General features: G+C 43.6%; 1 protein-coding gene across 1 annotated transcript in view; it reads left to right on the forward strand.

Moving 5' to 3' along the window:
- Nucleotides 1-25,241, forward strand: part of SLC25A13 (solute carrier family 25 member 13) — a 707,445-nt gene that overhangs the window by 459,943 nt on the left and 222,261 nt on the right. Inside the window, exon 13 of the mRNA XM_078663721.1 lies at nt 20,417-20,497. Coding sequence (XP_078519847.1) covers nt 20,417-20,497 — 81 coding nt within the window. The remainder of the gene's footprint in view (nt 1-20,416; nt 20,498-25,241) is intronic.

Here is a 25,241-nt window from a genome sequence, read left to right on the forward strand (position 1 = left end):
GCCACAGATGTTTGCAGTGTAAAAGCTCCCATCAGAGCCACTCTTAAAGAAAAAAAAAAAACACAGTGGCCATAAACCGGTGTTGGCAAATGCACAAAGACCGCTGTTGTGATGCAAAATAGTTTTCAAGTACCCCCTGAAAAATATATTTGCAGTATATTTTGTGTAACCTGTCCTCTCACATGATTAAGAGTGCTGAAACAAATAAACATTGTTAAAATGTTTCCTCTCACGACTGGATCACATGAGCATAATTGTGTTAGTATTAATGGAATATATAGTAGAAATTATCAACTTGTTTGAATTTGGTATTTGTAAATTACGCAGTGTTCGATTTTGCACCAAATAATTTGTTACAATTTTTACATTACTGTCGTACATACCAACTAAGAGTGCGGTTTCATTGCGCTTTTAGAAAGTGAGCGCTAATTTCCACTCCTTGCCCCATCTCTAATAGTAAGTTGTGTATTGCCCAACAAATTCAAATGTCGTTGGCACCTTTTAATGCAGATAAATAACATTTTAATTATGCGGCTAAAGGTATTTACACTTAAGCAACCTCTGCTTTTTCACTCACCTGTCATATCGTAACTACACACCAAACCTGCTACGAGATCTGCCCAAACTAGAGAAATGATGAACTGAACATGGATCTCTAACAAAACCTTTTAATTTTGCCTCATTCATCCTCATAATCGGCAGCTATAATTTTATTTGAGGTTAACAGTCTACAGGGTGTTTTCTGTCAGTCATTTTGGTATTAATAATTTCACATAATTTCCTGCTTTAAATTATTTGTGTTACTTAAGTTCAAAAGCATAATCCCTAGACCACTGTCCCTTCTGCAGTTAGTGCTAAGGTACTTTAACCACCCAACTAATGTTGCCACAGTGGGTAATCAGTTGCATGCATGAACATCTATCTACTCCTTTGTTAATTATACATCACATAGAGCAGCACAAAAATGTCACGTACCAGAGGTAATGTCAAAGAAGATCTGTAATCGCAAGCTACCCTCTTTTACAGGACACAGTGCTTAAGTGCAAAAATGCACAGTCCTGCCATGGGCAGTAAATGGTTAGTATAGCACATACCTATGGCTAATGTTAATTTTGAACCTCTAAGTGAGGAAGCCACAATGCAACTGTGACATACAATCATAAAAAGTCTACGTGTTAGTGCCAGATGGCAAATTAGTTATACTCATTTCAGCGTGAATGGTTGGAACATCACAAACCTTGCACACGAGCAATTCAACAGTAAATGGTTCTGATTAAGGTCGCCCACTTCTCTGTCGTGTAGTAGAACTGTAGTATCTTGCAAGGCAGAGGAGTTAGATGGGCAAGAGACCAAGCCTGGAAGCAACTGGACAGTCTGGCTGTTGTTGTTCAACAACATGTGATCTTCCCTTCTAGGACAGCATAACCTTGTCTCATTTGTTGAGGTTGAGACTGAGGCATTGATGTTGCTGTATGTGAGATGAAGTATGTAAACCACTTTAGATTCCAATGCCTTGTTTTCCAAAACATTGTAGTCAGTGATCTATTTTGAATAATGCTTAGTCAACCACCTCCTAGAGCTAGAGAGGTTCAAACAGTTTTGTTTTTTGAAATTGTAGAACTGGCAAAGTGCAGTGGACTTGAATGTTTTGTACTTCAGACTTCTATTTCAGCAGGAAAAGGAAGGTCATCGGGTTTGTAGTGAAGTGATTCACTTGCAGTACTCAATTTGGCATACATCCTTCACTCAAACATTTCATAGTGTGGTAATGCTCAGCCCTGGGAAAGGAAACATCTACACAAATACCTAGATAAGTGGATCATCCGGCCTCTTCTCAGTCGCTAGCCTTAGTCACGGCAGCTCATGTTCATTGATGAACTGTTGTCCTCTTTTCATGTCTTGCTTCTTCCTACAAGATCTTTATAGTTTCTGCAGCTAGCAGATTCCCGTTGCAGACAATGGACAGAGTCTCAATTTGCTACTTTAGGTTGTGACTTACATAAGATGTGAATCAGGCATCATGACAGTAGACCACCTCCTGAACATGGTCTACAGAATAGTGGGGCTTTTGATTCATGTTTTGTTTTTGCTAGAATGAGATTAACAGGATCTTGTGTAATCGTCTCTGCTGGGTGGGATCCTACAGGTTTGTACAACAAGCTAATTTTGAAAGTGCCAGAGAGGAAGTGATGCAAAACTAAAGATTGGAACTTTGAATATACTAGGGTGTACATCCCTCTTGTTGCTTTTCTTGAGAAAATTAAAAACAGACAGTTGTAGCTGCCTCCATTGTGCTCCTCACATGATGAAAGATGAGTCATATCCCCTCTAAGGACCTCTTTCAGAAAACAGAGGTCCAGTTATAGGTGTTGTGCCACAAAGATCACCTTCAAGTGCCCCAAATTGTGTCTTGTCTAGTTACACATCCGTCGTCCCTATGAAATACCTATATCGGTTTCCTTGGCTTTTGTGCATAATTCTGAAAGCATGTCTACTCTCAGGTATTTGTAGTTGAGAAAGAACCAACAAGACCTCTGACCTTTGCTATTCTGCTCTTCTCCTTCTGCTCTCCCCTTCTGCTCCCCCCCCTCGTCCTTAAGGCACTGCCCCCAGCGCCTTCTGGTTTCCGAGGTAGGTTTTCGAGGCCCTCCTCCACCGGCAGGCTCGTGCCTGCACCTCATCCCTGGTGGTCCAATGGAACAGCCTGCTCCTCTGCTGGTCTGCTCGGTCAGCCTTTTCTGTCTTTTTCTGTTTTTTCTGTTTGCTGTTGTTCTGTCTTTTTTCGTTTCTGTTTCTGCTTTCTTTGACTTGTTGCCCATTTTTCTGTTTGCCTCTGTTTCAGCTTCTTTCCCGCTGCTGCTACCCCAGCGACCCTTCCCCCCAGTGTGTTCCTGCTCCCGCCTCCCAGCTGCTCTACCTCCCCCCAACCCCTACTTGATGGCGGCTGCTGCGTGACACTGTGTGCAAGACCTCTGATATCCTGGGGTAACTGCTCTCACCTCGCGCACCTCTGTCCTTAAGGCACTGCCCCCAGCACCTTCTGGTCTGCCAGGTAGGTGTTCGAGGCCCTGCTCCATCCACAGGCTCCTGTCTGCACCTCATCCCTGGTGGTTCAGTGGAAGAGCCTGCTCTTCTGCTGGTCCGCTCTGTTAGCCTTTCCAGTCTTTTTCTGTTTGCTGTTATTCTGTCTTTTTCCTGTTCTTTTTTACTGCCTTTGCCTTTTTGCCTCCGTTTCTGCCTTTTTCCCCACCACTGCTCGCCCCACAGCCCCTACCCCCAGCGTTTTTCAACCTCCCAGCTGCGCTCCCTCTCCCAGACTCCTACATAATGGCGACTACGTGCACGCCAAAGGCAAGCCTGTCTGAGCAAGTCCGCGACCAGCACCAGGGACCCAGGTCCCCTGACCTCCCACCGCTATGACCCCAGCACTCTCCACACACTAAACCCTGGAAGCAACAGCTGCCAGGTCCCCACGCTGAGCAACTCCCAAGGCCCATTCTCCTGTTCACATTGCTGCTGCACCTTCACCCACCTCTGGACCCAGACGGCCACCACCAACCCACCAGATGTCCGCGCACACAAACCCCTGGGCTGCATCCTCCTCAATGTGCGCTCCCTGCACAGACACTCAGTAAAAGCTTGGGACCTCCTCAGCACACAGTTGCCCAACGTCGCCTTCCACACAGAGACCTGGACCAACGCCAGCTCCGCTCCCGACATCGCAACCGCCATTCCCGACGGACACAAGATCCTGAGGAAAGCCCGCCCCTGAGGAGGTCTCGCCATCATGCACAACAGCTCCCTCCGACTGACCACCACCAACTCGGACGACTCATCCCCCCTTCCCCGCCCAAGCAACACATCCAGTTCCAGCCCAACCCCAGAATGACACTCCGGGTGGTCTGTAGGCGATTGTTTCACGGACTCCCATCCCCGTTCACCAACACCATCGCAGACTACATCGCTCCCCGCGCACTCTCCTCCACGGACTACGCACTGCTTTGAGACCTGAACTTCCATCTAGACAACCTCAGCGACCCCAACACCACTGCCTTTCTTGAGAATCTCGCCAACATTGGACTGAAGCAACTCATCTCCACCCCTACCCACATGGCAGGACACACCCTCTACCCCATCTTCGCCGGAGGAAACAAAATCCGCTTCAGTCAAACCGCGTTCCCTTCTCAACCCACACACACAAGCCCACGCCACGCCTCCCATCCAGAAACTGGAGCAAGATCACCGAAAAATCGCTCACCTCCGCCCTCAGCCACACTCCTCCACCTGCCAACACTGCAGCCAATGACCTTTACCAATGAATCGCCAACTGCGCCAACACTCTGGCCCCCGCCTGAACTCCAACAGAAGACACAACGGGAAAGCCATGTGCTTCACCACAGACCTCAGCGCTCGTGCCGACGACTGGAAAAAGCATGGAGAAACAACAAAACTCTGGAAGCATGGCTGCCTGCAGGGCCTCCACCATGGCACACCACCAACTCATCAGATCAATTAAGAGAAATTTCATTCAGGACAGAATTCTCTCCATCTCCCACAACTCTAAGGACCTTTTCACCATCATATAAGAATTAACCAGACCCCACAGCGAAACCACCAATGTCCCTACCTCCCAAGACCTCTGCAACACACTCCGCTCCTTCTTCCCCCACAAGATCAGAACACTCTACAACAACTTCGATGACCAGGACCATGGCACCGACCCTCCACCCTCCACCAGCGACGCCACCCAACCGACCCTCCTCACCTGGACCCCTGTCACCAAAGAAGACACCGCAAAGACTATGAAAAGCATACACTCCAAAGCACCCACTGACCCCTGCCCGCCGCACATCTTCCACAGGGCCGCCTCCGCCATCGCACTAGAACTACGATGGACAATCAACTGCACCCTCGAAACAGCCACGTGCCCCGACGACTGGAAATGCGCCAAAGTCAAACCCCTCCTCAAGAAGCCCTCCGTAGACCCGACTGACCTAAAGAACTACAGGCCCATTTCCCTTCTCTCCTTCGCCGCCAAAGTCATTGAGAAAGCAGTCAACACCCATCTAACGCACTTCATTGAAACCAACAACATCCTCGACTTCTCTCAATCCGGAGTCCGCAGGAACCACAGCACCGACACCACCCTCATAGCCGTCATTGACAATATCTACACCCTCCTCAATCAAAGCCACACTGCAGCCTTCGTACTACTAGACCTCTCAGCAGCCTTTGACATAGTCTCCTACCACACACTAGCCACAAGACTCCACGACGCCGGTATCCAGGGAACTGCCTTAGACAGGATTTGTTTGTTTTCCTCTGGCAGTGCACAAAGAATTAGACCCCAGCTCTTCCTCTCAGAACCCACAGAGATCCGATGCGGAGTACCCCATGGATCCTCCCTCAGCCCCACGCTCCGCAACATCTACATGGCCCCCCTCACTACCATCGTCCGAAAACACAGACTCAACATAGTATCATAGGAAGACGCATGGGGCAACAGCTGGTGGCCCCCTGCCCTTGGAAACCCACCCACCCCCAGTGACCACGCCTGCAACCTCAGCATCATACTTGATTCCTCACTCACCATGAACCGCCAGATCAACGCTGTGTACTCCACATGTTTCAACACCCTTTGCATACTCTGCAAGACCTTCAAATGGATCCCCCGACTCGAGGAGGACCATCACCCACGCACTGATCACCAGCAGGCTGGACTACGGAAATGCGATGTATACCGGAATCATCAAAATGCTCCTTTGCAAAAGCCAGACAGTCCAGAACGCCGCAGCCAGACTCGTTCTCGGCACCCAACGACATGACCACATCACCCAGCACCTCCGAGACCTCCACTGGCTACCCGTCAAAAAGAGAATAACCTTTAAACGGCCAACACTCGCCTACAAAGCACTACATAACTCCGGATCCTAATACCTCAACAAAAGAATCTCCTTCCACGCCCCCAAGAGAAACCTCCGCTCCCCCGATCTAGCCCTAGCCATGGTCCCCTGCATCCACAGAGTCCGAACGGGGGGGGGGGGGGAGATCCTTCTCCTACAACGCGGCCAAGACCTGCAACGAACTCTCCCTCAGCATCAGACGTAGCCCTACACTGCAAATATTCAGAAAGGAACTCAAGACCTGTTTTTTTCGGATGACCTCTGAGCTCCACACCCCACCCCACCCTCCCAGCGCCATAAGACCCTCACAATAAGTAGCGAGCTCTATGAATCCTTGATTGATTGATTGACACTTCTGGATGATTATAAATCTGAATGAGGTCAACCAACAAAACTGCTCACCTCTAGATGGGCACATGACAATATTATCCCAGTGGTTGGTGCTCCTGAATGATCGGGGAGATCTGCGTTCATAATTACCGGGACACTTGATTGATACATTAGTGTCTTAGGACAATACCGAACGTTTTAAATATTGACTCTGATCTGTCTGTGGCATGTTGCTTCGTGATAAACAAAGTTTTTTTTAAAGCTTTATTTAGTAAATTTTTTACAGGGGCAAAAATTCACAACACAGTACATACATATGAGCTTTAGTTATGACAGATATGTGGCAAGCAACACAAAGCAATGAAAAGCATGACACACAACGTGAAGCATTTCAATGCTGCATTGGTGTTCCACTAGAGGGGGCTCCACATCAGTTCCCAGATCAGGCAAGATATGTGGAGGTGACAGTGTCACGCTGCAGATGGAGAAAAATGTGTGCCTTATGTCCTTGGGGTGAGTGGTTGGGTGGATTGTCTCATCATACTGTTCCAACATGTCCTGACCGTAAACAGCACCACTTAGCCTCTCCCACAGAGACTGCACACTTCTCTGCATCCACCTCATGGCCACACATCTTTTAGCCAGAACAAGGAGAATAATAGCAAGATGCCGGTATGAGAAGGGGAGGTTGGAGGTGTCTCCCAGTATTGCGGTCTGAGGAGCGGGGTCAACTGGGGTCTGCATGATCTCAGAAATAACAAAGAAACATCACACCAATACGAAGTAAGTTCGGGAAAGCTCCAGGCCATATGGAGAAAGTTTGCATTTGGAAGGTCACATTGAGAACATTTAAATTCATAGCCCCCACTAAATTTAGTTGTGCATTCCGTGTGTAGAAATGGTGTGAGTATTTAAATTTGTATAATTTTGTTTGTAGGAAGCAGTGTGTTTTTTACTTGTGGGCAACAGTATTCTCACATTTTATCGGACAGGGAATGCCTTTAAGAGGTCTCCCATTTAAGTCTAGGTTTTGGTAACTTATCCATCGGATCTGCTAGGAACACAGAGTAGAGATGTGTGATGGAGAGTTACTCTTTGGTCTTACCTATGTATTCTGTGAGCATTTGCATGTCTGCAGTGGTGCAGGATATGTGGAATGGCTAGTCCTAGTCGACGATTGGAGCCTGAGATAGTAGTACCAAGACAACAGAGTAACATAGGAGCGGTCACTGAAACTATTATAGGAGATAAACCTATCTTTCAAATAGGTCGCCAATGGTATGTATATTTGTCCAGCGCAGCAGACCCTTGATGGCCCTCTCACTAATAGGAGGCAATAGGGGATTATCCACAGCTTCAAGTAGTAGAGAATATCGTAATGCAATTTGCGGGCTAGATCCCACCGTGCTTTGCTCGTCAAGGCAAGCACATTCATGTCTTGTCATGCCATTCAGGGCGGTACACAGATACGACCCAGCAATGAGTGTATTTGAGCTATCACTCGCTCAACTCTTGACTTGCATGGGTGTATGGTGAGTTAGTGACCAGTATTTTAGGTATTGAGCCTGGGCTACCAGAAATATATATGTTAAAGTGAGGTAACCCAGGCCCTCCTCGCTGCATAGGGCATGCCATGATGACTTCCCATGACATACGAGGTTGACCTCCATGCCATAGCAGTCGAAATTGAGTCTGACACAGTCGCCATAAAAAGTAATGTGGGAAATATACAGTCATGTTTGCAAACAGATATAAAAGCTTAGAAAATATCACCATCTTTATTAAGGAAATCTTCCCAAGGAGGGGAAAGGAAGCTGAATCCACCTCTCTATGCTCGCCTCAATTTTGTCGAGAGAAGTACCATAATTACTGAGTATCAGGTCATCAACATCCCGGGTGACCCAAATCCCAGGGTATTTCACCCCTTCAGGGCTCCATCGCAAAGGGTGTTCCAGTGAGTGTTCCTTACAAGTATCGTTGAGAGGGAATACCTTGGATTTTTACCAATTCATTTGTAACATGGAGTAGCTCCCAAAGAAAATTAATTCTTGGGCAATAGGAGCTAGATTCATCTCCAGCTGCTTCACATACAGGATAACATCGTCCGCATAAAATGAGATTGTCAGCGACATATTGCCCAGGGATAGTACACAATGCAAATGTAACACTTGTATGAAGCAAGTAAAGGCTCCACAGCCAGTGCAAAGATAAGAGGGGACAGGGGACACCCTTGGCTTTTCCCTTGCCAACTGCAAACAGTGTAAGTTGTTAACATGCACTCTTGCTGTTGCGGTTGTGTATACTAAGTTGATAAGCAATAAGAAATAGCATCCAAGACTCAACTCACAAACTGCCTCCCTCATAAAAGACCAGTCTAGAGAATCAAATGCTTTCTCTGCATCTAGTAGTACCTTGGCCGAGGGAAGCGGACAATCCACTATATGTAATATAGCCATTAACGTACAGAGATTGAATGAGGTAGATATTTAGGGAGTGAAGCCCAACTGGTCAACTGAGACTAAGAATTGCATTAATGGTTGTTTTCTCTGAGGACGTATACAAATATGTTGTCGTCTGCATTGAGTGGGGACAAGGGGCTGTATGAGGAGCACTCAGTGGGTTCTTTGTTAGGTTTGATCAATACTGTTATGGACGCCTCCATTGAAGTGTGCGGGAGACTCCCTGATTTAATGGCCACAGTATACATATCAAGGAGTTTGGGGGACAGTATATCAATATCACTTTATAAAATTCCGTAGGTAGACCATTTCCACCAGGGGCTTTGCCACTAGGGAGTCTCATTAGGCCTTCTTAATCTCTTTAAGGGTAATGAAAGAGATCACTATTTCCTTAAGTTTTCCATCTAGCCAGGCAAATGCGAACTGGTCGAGGTACCTGGATATATCTGCCGGGTCCGCTTGAGATGTGCGTGCATATTAGTTCTCATAGAAGTGCGAGAACTCTGCCAGGATAGCAGTGGATAAGAGGTAATGCCCCCTCCTGTACAATGGATGCTGAGATACCTACGCCTCCCCTGTCGTGCCTGATGATGCAAACCAGCGTTCTGTCTGGTGTTTCACCCTCTCCTGTAAGCTCGCACTCTGCAGCCTCGCCCAGTTATAGCGTTTTGCGTTGAGCTTCGTCTCTAAATTCCAGCAAAGTGCCCTTAAACTGTGCTAAAGGGACCCACTTATCTAAGGCATAGCTGTTTTCACGGCTCTTGCGTCATTTGTCCCAGAGCAACAGGTGCCTGTGTATCTTTTTTAGCACTCCTGTGCATTTGGAGAGGCATACACCTCAAATGTACGCCATGAAGGCCTCCCATATTGTAGATACACTGGTCACAGAGTTCTTGTTGAGTTAGAAATACTCCAAAATAGCCTCCCTGATTCTGGCGCAAAATACTTTATCTGGTACTTCTGTACCTTTCATCTGCCAGGAGTAGAAAGGGGCAGAAAGGCTTGGCTAGCTGGGAGTGTCACCAGGGAGTGATCAGATAGTGTACAAGGGCGTATGACTACAACTCTTGTCTGCTGCATGAGTGTGTCTGAAATGAGCCACAAATCCAGCTTAGAAAAGGACCTGTGTACTGAGGAATGAAAGTATACTTGACGGCTCTGTTATGTAGTAACCACTAAGCATCAACAAACCTGTATGTCTGCATAATGTGTGGAAGGGTGAGATTTGCACGCAAGTCCGGACGCAAAGCCAAAGTTGATCTATTGAGGGGTAAGTGTGGTTAAAATCCCCGCCCCAAATGGTTGGTCATTCCCTGTATTTCAAACCGACAGCATATTGACTAATATGCTGTCAAAGAAATGAGTCATCAGCATTTGGGTTGTTGATGTTAGTGATCAAGAGCCTTCGCTTATCGAGTACGCCAGCCACCACCACCACCATCCTGCCAGCCGAATCCTTTAGACTTTCCACCACAGAAAAATTGACCATTTTCCATATGAGTATAGCCATTCCCCTGGAGTAAGTGGAGTAGGAGGAGAAATAGTGGTGTGTTCTTCACGATGTAGCAAAAGCTGGGCTAGTTATTGGGGTGCAATGTGTTTCCTGAAGAAGGGCGATGTTGATATAGTGCCAGGTCAGGTCCGCTAGTACACGTCTGGCCTTGCTATGGTTGTTCAGTCCCCTATCATCTCATGTTCGGAAGTTGGCCATCGGTGTGTGTTTGCAATGTAGTGGGGATGCTTAGGGAGCAACACCACAATCCCATGGAACCGCAATGTATCTGTATGAAATGATGGTGCGTTGGTATAACTATGTAGACCTGTCATGAGAAAACTGGGAAATACAAAGATCCCTAACAAAACACCCTCCCCCCCACCCCGGAAGCCCTAATTGTTGGTGAATCTCCCAGACATCATGTAGGAGATTACAAACATGGAATAAGCAAAAACTGTGGGGTCCGGCAGCCAAGAGGCACATGGTGCGATTCAAGCATGGGGCCACCCTGAGAGCACAGCAGAGCCTAAGCCGCGCCTCAGTATCTCCGTGGTGTATATCTGTAACCTCACTACACATGGGCGGCGTCAGGCTCAACATAAGCCGCAATCAATGATACCCAAATTAGCCAGGTTGTCTCATTCCAGCAGAACGTCCACCAATCTGCAGCTGTATACTGTATAGTTATATCACAGACATCAACAGTATACAAACTAAGGGCATCATTAGGATGCCGGGCGGACTTTTCCGCCCGCCATCCTGACGGAAAACGGGACTGCCTGCCATATGTGCGGAGGGTCCCGTGAGGGAGATTAGGATGCGCCCCCACACTGGCGGGCGCATCACACATTTTTAACATTGCGGCGGGCGGTGCTTTCAGCAGCACCTGCTGCAGTGGTAAAAATGCATATTGTGCATGTAAATGCAGGGGGGTACCATAGGTACCCTCCATGTGCACCTCCCCAACTACCTGGGGGCCCAAAACGGCCCCCAATTGTAAAATCCTCATCCGCTGATCCCCGCCTGCATACTAATATGGATGGCGGTGTCTAGCAGACTTAAAGGTGAGTGTGCTACGTGGTACGTAGGTACATCCCCGTGAAGTGGGCACACTTGAAAAGTTCAGATAAACTGACTCCAGTATAGTTCAATGAAAATGAAAGTTAATGAAGAGTCAATACGTAAGTTTTCATCATATAGTCTTTTTTAGTGATTTCACGAAATTTTGTATGAGAGCGTTACATCACGCTGAACAGGTAAATATAATCCAAAGATATTTTCAAGGCATGCTCCAATGCATTTCGGACTAACAAAAGTCCTTTATCAAGGAGCGCTGTGGAAGGATACAAAAAATGCAACTTAGATCAACAATAAATGAATGCCAATACAGAAGTATTGTGCGAGAAAAAGTCTCAGCTTGCGGTGACAAAACCCGGTGTGTGCTTGAACATGCATTCACATGTGAATGAGCGTATAAAACAGTCCAATAGTGTGCATTAAAGAAGGTAATCAAGACGGGGTCATGCATTTGTTAAATATGCGGGAGTGCGTGTGAAACTGCCATCTGTGAGCATGCTTTCATTAAAACTGAAATAAAAAAGGTTGTGAGGGAAATTCGTGTGCGGTGATCAAAGTATCAAAAGGTAGGGGTTGAAACGAATCTTACGCTTGTGAAAACAGCCGGGCGCTCATATCCGAGCTGCAAGAAGGCGAAATGTGATCGTTAATAAATCTTATCGAAACCTAGCGAGGTTGGGAAGGTGGGGGGCGCGCTATGGTGATTACTTACTGTGAAAAGGTTCAAGCTGTGAACTGCATCTCTCGAGCTTCGCGGAGTTACTGCGGAGTTCGACGGGGGAGAGTGTGTGAAGGTTAAAATATATGAGGGACACCAAGTGAAAAAAGATGAGGGCGGCCATCTTGTAGTGGGTAAAAGTAAACGGGGTGAAGTGCATGAGCAGAACGGGTCTAGCAGACTGCCACCATATTAAACCCTTTTCCCCCCCGGTCGACTCATCGACCGGGCGGCAAAGCGTTGGACGGTCTTCCCGTTCGCTGCCCCCCCCCGCCATACTAATATGGCGCGGTATGATGTAGGGCGGATCGCCACCGCCATGTAGGCGGTGGCAATCCACCCTACATCCTAATGGACCCCAAATGTAGAAACACTGATTGCAAGCATTACAAAATTATACATCACACAGATATACAGTAATACCAAGATTCATATGCAGACATCAATCATCGCTGAGAGCAGTGGTACTTCTGCCAGTTTTCCACTGTAGCCCCTGGGCAAGATGAGGCAGAAGGAGATTCTCCCCGCCTCAGAATATACTATTCGATAAAGTCTAGTACAGCACTGTGATGGGTAAAGAAGTTTCTCTTTACATTCCATGCACAGCTTGGCAGGAAACAACATGGAATACTTGAGAGAGCTACTGCGCAAGATCTTCTTGACCTCCGAGAAGGAGCACCAAGAGTCTTCGACTTTTAGTGTGAAGGCAGGGTAAACAGAAATCCTAGAGCCTTTGTAGGATAGTTTAGGCATTTCTCTATTGAGTCGCTATGTAATGTCCCTGTCCCTATAGTTCAGCAATCACACAATGATGGAGCACGGATTTTGGCCAGGCTTAGGTGTCTGCATGTAATGCGCCGTTTCTACAATGAACTACCAAACAGGGCAACCCAATATACCTCAAGGAACTGGTAAGATCAATATCATATATGCAAATGTACCTTAAGGGTTTATTCAACCTATTACTCTACGCCTAGATGATTTAGGGTCTGATGCTGTGTGCACCAAAAGGCTATTCCATCAAATACCGTGCTCAAAAATTAAATGCTAGGGGACACGCTCAACCTCTTTAGGGGCACACCATCAAAACCCCTGGTAAACTTAGTGAAACTCACAACATAGAAGGAGCGTAAAAATTACAACTTAAATTAATCTGATTTCAATTTCTTATTTTCATTAAACAAACAGTTCCAAAAAGCAGTCTTCCAAGCGAAAGATGTAAAGTTTGTTTTCTTTATTCTGCAATATATGTTGATGTCAGTCAGCTTCCAGAAAGAGCATAATTATTTCCTATACAACAGTTAACAGCGAACAGCCAACGCGTTTCGTCCCTATCCGGGACATCATCAGGGCTGTAAATAAGGAAAAACACATAACGTCCCCATAAAATCATAAATTTGAGTACACTTTACACTGAAAATCATAAATTATTCACCATTATTTTCTAATGAAAATGTTCCAAATGTACATTGAACAGATGCCACTCTGCCTATTGAACAATCTAGAAATCGTGTTAGCCAACAACTAATATTCTTGACAAATTATAATCATGACTTTGACATGGAGACCTTCAATGTTTCAATTAGGAAATATTCAAACATTTACATTTCAAATAGTTCTTGTATTAAAACATTAGCATAACCAGTAATTCTTCTATTGCACGTCATATGTCCCATTCATCAACATAATCCTGTGACCATATAACCCACCTATAGATAAGAGGAGTATTTGAACCCACCGATATATAGTTAGACAATACCTGAATCCTAAGCTCAGCTTAATATTGGTTTCACCATAATCAAAATTAATTCTCATGTGAGTCAAGCACAGGTTTGGTTTTCTTGAGACCTTCAATGATTCCAGTTCCATCCACTTCAACCCCAATTCCAAACTGTAAAAAAAATATTGTGCATTTCTTTAAATCATCAACCTCGAACATCTCTGTCTATACCCAAGTCCCCACATTACATATCTACAGTAATCTTACCAATCATAATCCTGAATCCAAAAGTAGTCATCACAATTTCCGTGATAGTTGTCCTTTCCAACTTGCCAACCCAGCAATATACTTCAGAAGAAATCCAAACGCTCCTAATTCTATATATCATCATTCTGAACCAGAAAAAATTAGGGGAGGGATATTTAAAAGTCCTTTCTCGAATCCTCAAAACTGTATCACAAGTCGCCCCTTAGCTACCCTCCTTCATCTAACCGATTCTGTACTTCAAAGTCTGCGACGCGCTCCTGGCTCCCGGCCCGATAAATCCGGAATGCGAAGGTGTATCATTCCTATTTAAACCCTACGCTCACCAATCTTGTTACTGGTTATATAAAACCACTCGTCCTCTTAGAATGTATCTATATGCTTCCCATCACGTCCGCCACCTTACTCCCTTCCGGTTAGTTTACATAACTTCCTTTGTATAAAATTAAAGAGGCGGCCACATTATCATTAACACCATTCTATTGGTCTATTTAACTAGATCAATCGGAGGCAAATACTCCGTTCCCTGTCACGTCCGCCGTCAATACTCCTTTCCAGTCTGTTACGAGGCTTAACGTATTATGAAAACGAGACCGCGGTCCCCTCTCTGGTCTGCATCCTGTAATCGCGATCATCTCATGTTGCGTCTTTACATTTTATGTGCATGCTGCCTAGATTTGCACAGACCAAACCAATTTCACCAAAGTTCCTGTAAAGCTTCCGATATCAGGTCATCTCTGAATATAATCCCGATGACAAGACCAATATCAACTAAGAACTTGTCAGTTAAACGATCAGTCTCGAGTCATCTACGAATATAGTATAGTTTGCCTTGCGTTTATTTGCATGCTGCCTAAATTTCCATAGACAAAACCAATTTCAACCAAGTTGCTGTAAGGCTTCCCATATCAGATAATCTCTGAATATAATCCTGACGTCTGGGTGCGTGCTTACTAGATTTCCACAGATAAAACCAATTTCAACCAAGTAACTAAAGAGTTTCCAATATCAAGTCTTCTCAAAATATAATATACCCTACGTCTATTTCCACTGATAATCGGTGTATTCAACCTAGCATTCAGTCTTTCAATAAGTCCTAAGAATAAGCAAAAATATATCAACACAGGGACAAATTCATAAATATTGTATTTGTAGAATGAATTTAAATCAAAACAACTATCTAGCAACACTGTCATGACTAACATTCTTTTACATTTCCATTTGCAGTGCGACACCCTCTTGTACCCATAACTGAGTCACAATTTCAAGGTATTGGTCACTCAACACCTTAGCATAGTTATCACTATTATATACATAAAAATGTTACGGCAAGTCTAACAAACAAAAACAAGGCGGGTGTAAGAAAGTCGACGTTTCGGTCTTTAGTTTGTCAGTCCGATCCATAAGACCATCCTCAGGACACAGCGTTGCTTAGTTTCAAACACTTCCTATACAGAATAAAACACAACTATGAATATCCCTGGGTTCTAGCCGTGACGTCTGCTCACACCATAATCAAACTTCAGTGATTTATCTATCAAAAGTGTCTCCAGGCGCAGACCCCACCTCCACCGCTGGGCTAGCCTCACCTCACCTGTTAGATACACCCTGTCCAGTCGGATGGCACCATTACCGGGTGTTTGGCCAATGTCTTGCCTCTCCTGACCAGTATCGACCAAAGTTGTTTTGCCTTGTGAGGCAAAGCTGCAGTGTTTCTAACCGCTCGGGCCACGGGAGCTCTCCCATCAAGCAGCCATCTTGACAGACTGCTCTCTAGCGCCCCGAGATAAACAAAGTTAAGTGTAATCTTTAGCAGTGTAAGTATCTTCAGTTTATTGGTGTCCATTTCATGCTGTACCTGCAAGCGGTATGCCTTTTAGAAATTTGGACAGATTGGCCACCTTCTTCGGAAAGACACTATCTGTACCAGAAAATGACTTAGTTTGTATGGAGCGATCTCTGCAATTATACTTTCTCCCTTAGTCTTGTCTTTTTTTTTCTGACGTGAGTAGGTGTTTCAAGCAACTTTATGATTTGTGATGCCCAGGACCATACTTCACTTGAGAGACCCATCATGCAGTGGTGGACATTGATACTCATCCGTTAGAAGTCAGAATTGTGGGTTCAGCACATATTTCAGAGATGCTGCACAGGATCACTGTGCAAAAACATCTAACCAATAATGGGAAAACCTCCTCCTGCCACTGCCTCCTAAAGGCTTAACATGCATGTTTCAGACCTCCGGTAGGGTCTATTTGGTGGCAATCTTCTCCATGAGGCTGGGGTCTCGTGGAAATAGAACTAGTCATTGAAGACGCTGTCCGTGATTCTACTAGCTCTCATCAACTATACTCATACTTTTGCAATCTAGGTAATGGTGGGAGTCTACCAGCAATTTGCGGAATAGTTATGCTCCAGAGCCAAGTCAAACACGAATTCCTGACTGTAATCCATAAACGAGGAGTGGACATTGACTTTTTCTTAGCTTGTGGTTTATTTCTACCCTAGATAGCATTTGTCAGCTTGTGCAGTATTTTGACTTTGTGGTGTTTGCACAAAACTGTAATTGCACCATTTTCCAAGATGCTTTTCAGAAGCTGTGCCTTTATGTGCACATGGCAAGGGCATTTGCTGTATACCATTAGTGCTTCTGAAAATGATTAACCGGTACTACAATCATGTCTGTGAATCCTTTCCCTGGAACCTGGTTTGTCAATTTTCAGAAGAATGAATGCATAAACCATGAACGTTCAGTTGCTTCTGAATTCTGGATAGAATGGATTTTTTTGTAAGAAGTTCAAGATTGTTGAAGGTAGTTGAGTGTGATTACTTGTAAAGTGTAAAGAAGAAACTAAATTACCCGTAAGAACTATTATTTTCTGAATAATGCATGGGTTTGGTTTGTAGAAGTGAGTTAGAAGCACTTGCTAGTGAAACGGGGAATGGCCACAAGTTTCTATTGTAATTTATGAAAGATTATAGACCTCGTATGGGGTCACAAAATCTAGCTTGGAAAGCTTACCCCGCATGATGCTTTATTAAATGTACAAAAATAGTTACAATTTTGAGTCTATAGGACATGATCAGTTTACGGTTGAAGCTTGCCAATTGTTATCTTGACTTTGTTTTCTAGAGCACATTCAATTGTTATAGATATTAGCTTCAAGTTGTAAATGTATTTATAGTGGGTGTGTGTGTGTATGACAAAAGATTTGACAAAAGATATAGCCTCATTTGCTGTGGTCATCAGATGGGCAGCTGAAGTCCTAGACTTACAGGTGCCATCTGTTGAGCTAAAAACCCATGTCTTCACTGAGGTTTTGCAGACTTTGTCCAAGCCCTCGCCACCCTACCCCACCCAGAGCTGATAGTGGTGACAAATGCACCGCTACTGGTTTGCGAGGGCCATCAGAAAGAGGTGGAGATCGGAGGACTCTAGTCTCTAGGGGAAGCCCATCTGTACATCAACTTGTTGGAGTTAGGGATATCTGCTTGGCATTGAAGGTCTTCCTGCCATCCATCAGAAGAAGGCTGGTGCAGGTTCTCATGGACAACACACCCACTATGTTGTATTAGAAGAAACAGAGAAGAGTGGGTTCCTGGCCTTGTTGCAGGAGGCCCCATGCCTCTGGCTATTGTGACTCGTCTGGTCATTCCCCTAATCGTGCAGTACTAGGCAGAATCTTTAAACCCCATGGGGAACAAACTCTGCCGACCATGCCTAGCCGATCACGGTTAGCAGTTGTATCCAGAGGTGGCACAGGACGTCTTCCAGCCCTGGCTCGATCTTTTGGCCAATGAGCAGAATGCACTTGAGTTACCAAGAACGCTCTCTCTTGGAAACTCATTCTTCCTAGAGTAGACCTCAGAACTCTTGTATGCCATTGCACCGGTACCTCTCCAGCATCAAATTCTCAAGAAGATAAAAAATGACCGGTCCCAAGTCATTCTAGTGACCGTGGATTGGGCCGAGAGAGTGTTGCACTCAGAACTTCTGAGCATGAACATCTGTCCACCGAAGAAACTGCAGCTTTGGGAGGATCTTCTACAACAGCAGGATGCAGAGTCTTGCACATGGGCCTACCAATCTACACTTCCATTTGTGGAGATTGAATGGCAGCAATTGGCTGCATTTAATCTTCCTACTAAAGTAGTGGATGTCATCCTTGCAACTATTCAAAAAGGGGGTGGTGATGGACAGAGTATCTGAGTTAATCAAAACACTCCTACCCAGTCAAGAGATCAGGGCTTGATCCATCACCGTTTTTTAGCTCACTGCACCATCCCAGTTCAGAACCTGGCTATATGCAAATTAGTCTGTCCCTGGCCCAGTGCATCATGGGAACAGGGCAGACCAAACTACCAAGCCAATTCTTTACTGGAAAGGAAACAAGCTTCCGGGGACCGGTTTCTGGCATTACAGCCGTCTTCGGCCCGGCTTGCTTGAATCCTGATGGTGCAGTGAGCAAGGGACTCACATCTGAGCATACCCTTCCACGCTTGTGGTGGCCAAAACGATTCAAAAAGGGGGTGGTGATGGACAGAGTATCTGAGTTAATCAAAACACTGGGTAGGAGTGTTCTGATTAACTCAGATACTCTGTCCATCACCACCCCCTTTTGAAAATATTTTGGCCACTATGAGTGTGGAAGGGTATGCTCAGACATGAGTCCCTTGCTCACTGCACCATCAGGATTCAAGCAAGCCGGGCCGAAGACGGCTGTAATGCCAGAAACCGGTCCCCGGAAGCTTGTTTCCTTTCCAGTGAAGAATTGGCTTGGTAGTTTGGTCTGCCCTGTTCCCATGATGCACTGGGCCAGGGACAGACTAATTTGCATATAGCCAGGTTCTGAACTGGGATGGTGCAGTGAGCTAAAAAACGGTGATGGATCAAGCCCTGATCTGTTGACTGGGTAGGAGTGTTCTGATTAACTCAGATACTCTGTCCATCACCACCCCCTTTTGAAAATATCCTTGCAACTAAGCATCCTTCAAAAAAAGTAGTTTGTTTATGCCAGACATGGTACAAGATTGTGGCTTGGAACCTGTAATATGAACTTGTTGCAGGCCAAACTGCCGGATGGATGCTTGTTTATTTTATCTTCGACTCAACAAGGACTTTCATTGGGCATGGTTAAAGGTTATTTGTAGTCTTTTTCGATCTTTTTATGTTTACTCGATCAATCGTCCATTCAAATCATCCTTGTGATCTGATTTCTCACAGGTTAATCTATATATTTCTTCCTAAACCACAGACAGTCTTTCTCATTGTAATAATTTCAGCTAGTTACTTGAGTGAGCTTCAAGCTCGGTCAATCCAGCTGACCCACCGTGCCACCTTTCTGGACAAATTGGTGCTGAGGACTAGAGCAGCCTTTCTACCAAATGTTTTAACTCCCTTTCACGTCAAACAGTCCATTACACTTTTGAGTTTCTATGCCCACCCCACTACTTGGAGGAGAAGAGACTTCATTGTTTGGACCCCAAAAGCGCACTGAGCTTTTACATCGATACTAGCAAAGACCCTCAGGTGGACGATCAGCTCTTTGTGGGGTTCTCTCGAGCAAAGAAAGGCATGGCAGTGCAGAAAAGAATACTGCGCTGGTATCTATTCTAAAGGTGATGAAACTGCGGTAAGAAGTATCCATCAGAAGAACAAGTTCATTTCTGTAACACATTTTCTGGTGGATCCACTATCTAGCCTCAGATTCCTCACTGCCCTACCACCTCCCCGTTCTGTGGAATTGCCTCTTTTTCCATCTATAATGCCCCAAATCAGATCTGCAGAACTGCACAGTTAGTTGGTCTTCGGGGTTCATTCCGAGGAGTCCAGAAAGAGACTGACATCAGCATATTCGAGTGCCTCTTATATGAGGCTCCAGCCGTCACTTTGTGGGTGAAATGGGTTCGACATGGAGCTGAATGACACATCCTACTGGCGTGCAGAGGCTGTGTTGTAAAATATTCCGGATCTAGTCTGACACCTGAGAAAATTCTAAAGGTGGCAAATCTGCAATTAAATAAAGTGTCCACCCAGACTTGCTCAAATGTATGAGAATGAATCTTGATAGAGATTGGTTCTGGCCATGTGTAAAAGAATTACTTTTTTTTCTGAAGTGGATATGAGGTAAAAACCCAGAAGAACATTAAACAAGACAAAGTATTCAACTGTTGCCGAATGTAAAACATTTTAAGGATCAAAGATTATATTGTTCACTAAGGTCACAACCCTATGTTTTCTTTAGTTGAGGAGATTGTCAACCATAATGGCTGTCATTTATGTGGCAGGGGACCTTCTAAAACCTGATGTAAGATATCATGATTTAATGTCATTTATTGTAATTCATGAACACTTACCACATCCCTCACCTGAAGCATAACAATCGGAATGTAATCTTATTTTATTCCACTTTTTGAAATATAACTTTGTTTCCCATTTCTGTTTTTCAGGTGAATGATTTTGTAAGGGACAAGTTTAGAATCAAAGATGGCTCTGTCCCATTTGCAGCAGAAATCATGGCTGGTGGATGTGTACGTAATCTTTATGTTAACCGATTTTTATTGCTTTATTACTCACAACTGGCAGGGGTTTCAAATTCACAAACCTGACCAATACAGAAATGATCGACAGAGCACAAATACTGACAAAGCCAATAGGTTTAACTTTTGTACAGTTTCATGATCATTCATGCCCTGGTTGTACAGAGCAAAAGGTTGCAGGTTTTCATGTACAAACAGCTGACACCCATACAAATATCAGCCCAAATACACACTTGTGCAGCCACTCATACATACATACAGTACATACATACAGACAACACACAAATAGTAAATATTTTTGAAATATTAGTTATTGTAATAGTCAAAGTCGTGTTTGTCTAACAAGCCTTAAAATGTAAAAAAGTCAAATACATGTTTGCCTAATGAAGTTTTAAAACGTTACATTTCTACACTATAACTTGATTTAATACATGGTTAATACACATTTAAGTTGACTAAATAGGAGTAGGTTTTGTGTTTCTTGTAAAATAAGCTAAGCTGAAATTTCAAAATCAGTTTATAAATGCTGTTCAAAGATCTCGATTGAACATGAACATTTTTGGGGTACTGCTTGTTCAAGATGGAGATCAAAAGGCAACACCTGGTGACACTTTGGAATGGCAGATGTCGCCCCATGTATGAGTGCTGAGGATGCACAGATCAGAGGGGGGTGTGTAAGAAAACTGAATGCAGGAAGTCACAAGTGAGTGTGTGCTCAAGAATGAGGAATCCATTTTGTACTAAATATATACTTCATGAATATAGATGTGGAACTGAGACAGCTGGTGAGAGTAGTCTACGAAGTGGGCATCACTCTTCGAGATGTGAGGAAATATTACTGGGCAATATAATTGGTTGCAGTTAATGGTTGGGCATATACTTCGCTGAGGGAACCATCTGTCAGAACCAATAGGTACTTGGAGCCTGGAGGGTATCCTCCTACCATTTACAGAAAGCCGCACAATAGACACTGACCGATTTATATGCTGGTGGTTTTGTAGATATGAAAAGTAGCAGTTAAACAATTAGGCTGCCAAAACGTGTTAACAAAGGAAACCCCTGTTTGGGACGCTTATCAGCTGACTGTGTGAAGTAGGTAAACTTTTGAGGTTCAGATGCAGGGATTTGATAGGTATTGGTAAATTGGGTGACACGTGTGAGCATTCCAGTCTCTGAAGGAAGAAAGTACGATGCAGATGAAAAGGTCTTTCTAAATCTGTGAATCGCATCCATTTTCCAATTCGTATTATACATGCATTACTGATTAAGAAGATATTTTCCACATTAATACACACAATTTTTCACATATAAAATGTCAAAAACACAAATCTCCAGGTATACAGAAGTATGCTCTCAAATCGTTTCTAAAACTCTATCAAAAGATAAACAGTATGGAGGGCTATCGAGAGGCTATACCTCATATCGCAACACATTTATTCAATCACTCTATTCTTTTTTTTTTTTTTTTATTCTTTTTTTTTTGCACTGAAAAGCAGAACTTACAGATGGGAAAAGAAGTCGTTAATGCAAGAAGTGTGACCAATAGCAGGCATGGAGGTACATCAATGAACAATAAATATTGCAGCAGGCTTTCCAATAAAACACAGACTCACAGCAACATTATCGGCATGCAAGTACATAGGTCAAAACCCCCTACAATCCTGGAATCCCTCTATTCTTAAAACGTATAGACTCATTTCCTGAGTACTATTAGTAGTCAGGATAAATGGTGCAAGTTCTTACTACTCACTTTACAGCGGTACCCTTGTGGCAACTACAGAAAGAGAAATAGTACCCCTTACTATAGCATCAATTTCACAAATTAAAGTGAAAATGCTCCTATCAGACCCTGTAACATTCTCAAAGATAAAATCTTGCTCACTTAATATAAAGGTAGGCAACAGTCCAAATCCAATCAGTATATGTATGGAAATGCACAAGTAGCCCTTCCCCTGTGAGGTCTAAGGGAAAAAACAAAAGATATCTAATAGAAAAGTATTTACTGTAGTTCTACATGCCCCAAACTAATTATTTTATTTGAAGAAGCCCCCTAAAAGAGGCTGGATCCAAAGTGAAGAACGAAGTGCAACACAGAGACTAATAGACTAACATACAATTACTGCTCATAGTTTACAAAATCCAAAATGTATACGGACAATATCCTGTTATTTATCCAAAGAAAATAGGGCTGTCCCCTTGTTTAGTGGACCCACCAACTTACTCCATGGTAATTTAGTAATATAGTCCTTGGATGCCACTAAACTCTAATCTTGCCTGTTAACCAAAAATCTGCGTTGTGTACTCGCGTCTGTTCCGTGAAAAAGCTTATCTGCTAATCACCGAGCAAGCCAGTCATATATAGAGCACTTGTTATCCAATCAAATCACCGTAGAATTTAATCTACCCAATCACTCATAGACACAATAACCTCAGTGTCTTGTTATAACATCCAATCAATTCTCGCGGAGGCTCTCCCGGAAATACCATTCCTTTAAACACCCTTCATGGTTGAATACATTGAGTCCCTTCATATTATTTGTTCACAAATCCCACGATCTGTGCTTGGAGAATTAAAAATGAACCAATCACATTTTTTGTATTAAAAGCCACCCTCAACCTTACCACAGTGTACCATGCCAGCCACCAATCCGTAAACATCCTTGTTTTTTGAGCTGTCCAATCCACTAGTGGTATACGCTCCACAGAGAAAACATGACCTCAACAGTCCTGCCGTTGTATACGATACACAGCGACCAAGGCTCTGTCTTAATATCCCTATCCAACGAATCAGTTAATCCCTTTTGTGTTGCTGTAATGACTAATGTTTAATAGTCATATGAAATTAATTCTTCTCTCAAGGTAGCTAGAAACTGCACATTCAATTTAATATACGGATGTCAGCACATCAATTTTTTTAAAACCAGCCAGACAAATTGTATACTTTAGCAATTGATTACGTGTAACAAAACACATCTGTAACATAGTTTGCCTGGCTAATTGATTACGTGTATCATCCATTCCTTCAGTCTAACATGCCCTTAGTACTCGTGTTGTGGTATACACTGTAGAATAGCCACTCGCAGCCCAGTATATCCCACCTAGCCAAGGGGAAAATCGCTTCCTCTCAAGGATGAACACCACGGTTTCACTCATCGTAATATCCACAGTATTTACCCATGAATCTTACGCTAAAATAAACCTCTGCTATTCAATTTCCACTTATCCATGTAGTCACCTATCAGGCACCTGGGGCCCACTTATGAACCACTCCGAACATATATAGTGAGGCAGAGTCACCAATTATTGTAACTATAGAATTTCTTTAATTTCAAAGACCCTCAAAACTAGTAATCCAATCATAGTTCTAAGGAACATCAAGACCTTAACACCAAACCTGCGCACCAATCATCAGTGAATTCTGGAAACTTCTTCCACTATCCCATTCAATCAGTACTTCACAAGATCATAAAAAATAATGCAGTTTGCTCTCCAAGTACAATCCCATGTGTTCTGTTGTTAATTTACTTATCCACCTTGCTTCAGTTTCTCGCAATCTTAGCTCCATGTAACCTCCTTTAGAATCTTACCTGAAGCCAAGAATATTAGGGTGGCATTCGTTTATATTTTGGGCAAGGGCTTAGCGCACATCCTGATGGACAACTGTTCTCCAGTGCTCCAGCATCCTTATCTTCAAAGGTCTCTTGGTGCTTCCTACATAAAGCTTTTGACAAATACATAAGATGGCATATACCACATTGGTGCTGTTACAGTTAATAAATTGTGATAATTTATATGTTCTCTTTGTGTTATTACAGAATTCCTTAAGTTTGTTACAACGATATTGACACATGTTGCATCCGCTATATGTGCACATGTTGCATCCTCTTACCGAAGGGAGCACTAGGTAATCAATCCTGTGTCTCATCTCTAGAGATTCTATATAGTTTATCTTTTGATTGAGTTCTACAAACGATTTGAGCACATACTTCTGCATACTTAGAGGGTTGTGTTTTTGACATACTTTATATGTGAAAAATGTTATGTATTGCGAAAAATTTCTTCTTAATCAGTATTACTTACATGTACAATATGTATGGGACAATGGATGTTATTTGCACTTGTAGGTATTACATAATGTAAGTGCTTCAGTGCACTTAATGTACAATATGCAGTGAATGCAGGGTGAGCGGTTGGATGGTTGTGTTTTTATGCATGTAATGTTTTTTATGTGCGCACCACAAATTTCTTATTATGTCAAGCTGTATATATATTAGCGGTAAATACATTTTATGTATTTTTTAATGTACATCCCTGATGAGGTACTTGACAGGATGAAATGCATTGGCTGTACTGTTTGAAGTTTACTGTATTGATGGAAATGAATAGAGATGTTACTTTTTTTTAAATCAAATTTCGGCTCCCTCTTCATATTTGGAACAAAAAGCTGGAAATGATGCATGGAATTGTTTACATTGTATAGAATGGTACAATTGTTTGATATTGAGTGTTCCCTCTTCATAAAAAGCTTAAAAATTCCATTTTGTTTTTAGGGATGAGATACAAATATTACATAGGGCCTTTCAACTAAATATACAATGTTGCCAAAGAGTGGGAATTGTCCCTTTTACAGGAAAAAGGGATAAATGTATTAAGGTCCAATTTTGCATGAATGATAATTGATTCACTTTTTTTCAAAATATTATGCACTCTAAACAGTAAAACATTGACAAAACCG

This window comes from Lissotriton helveticus, chromosome 10 (genome assembly GCF_964261635.1).
Source record: "Lissotriton helveticus chromosome 10, aLisHel1.1, whole genome shotgun sequence".
In the NCBI taxonomy this organism is placed as follows: domain Eukaryota; kingdom Metazoa; phylum Chordata; class Amphibia; order Caudata; family Salamandridae; genus Lissotriton; species Lissotriton helveticus.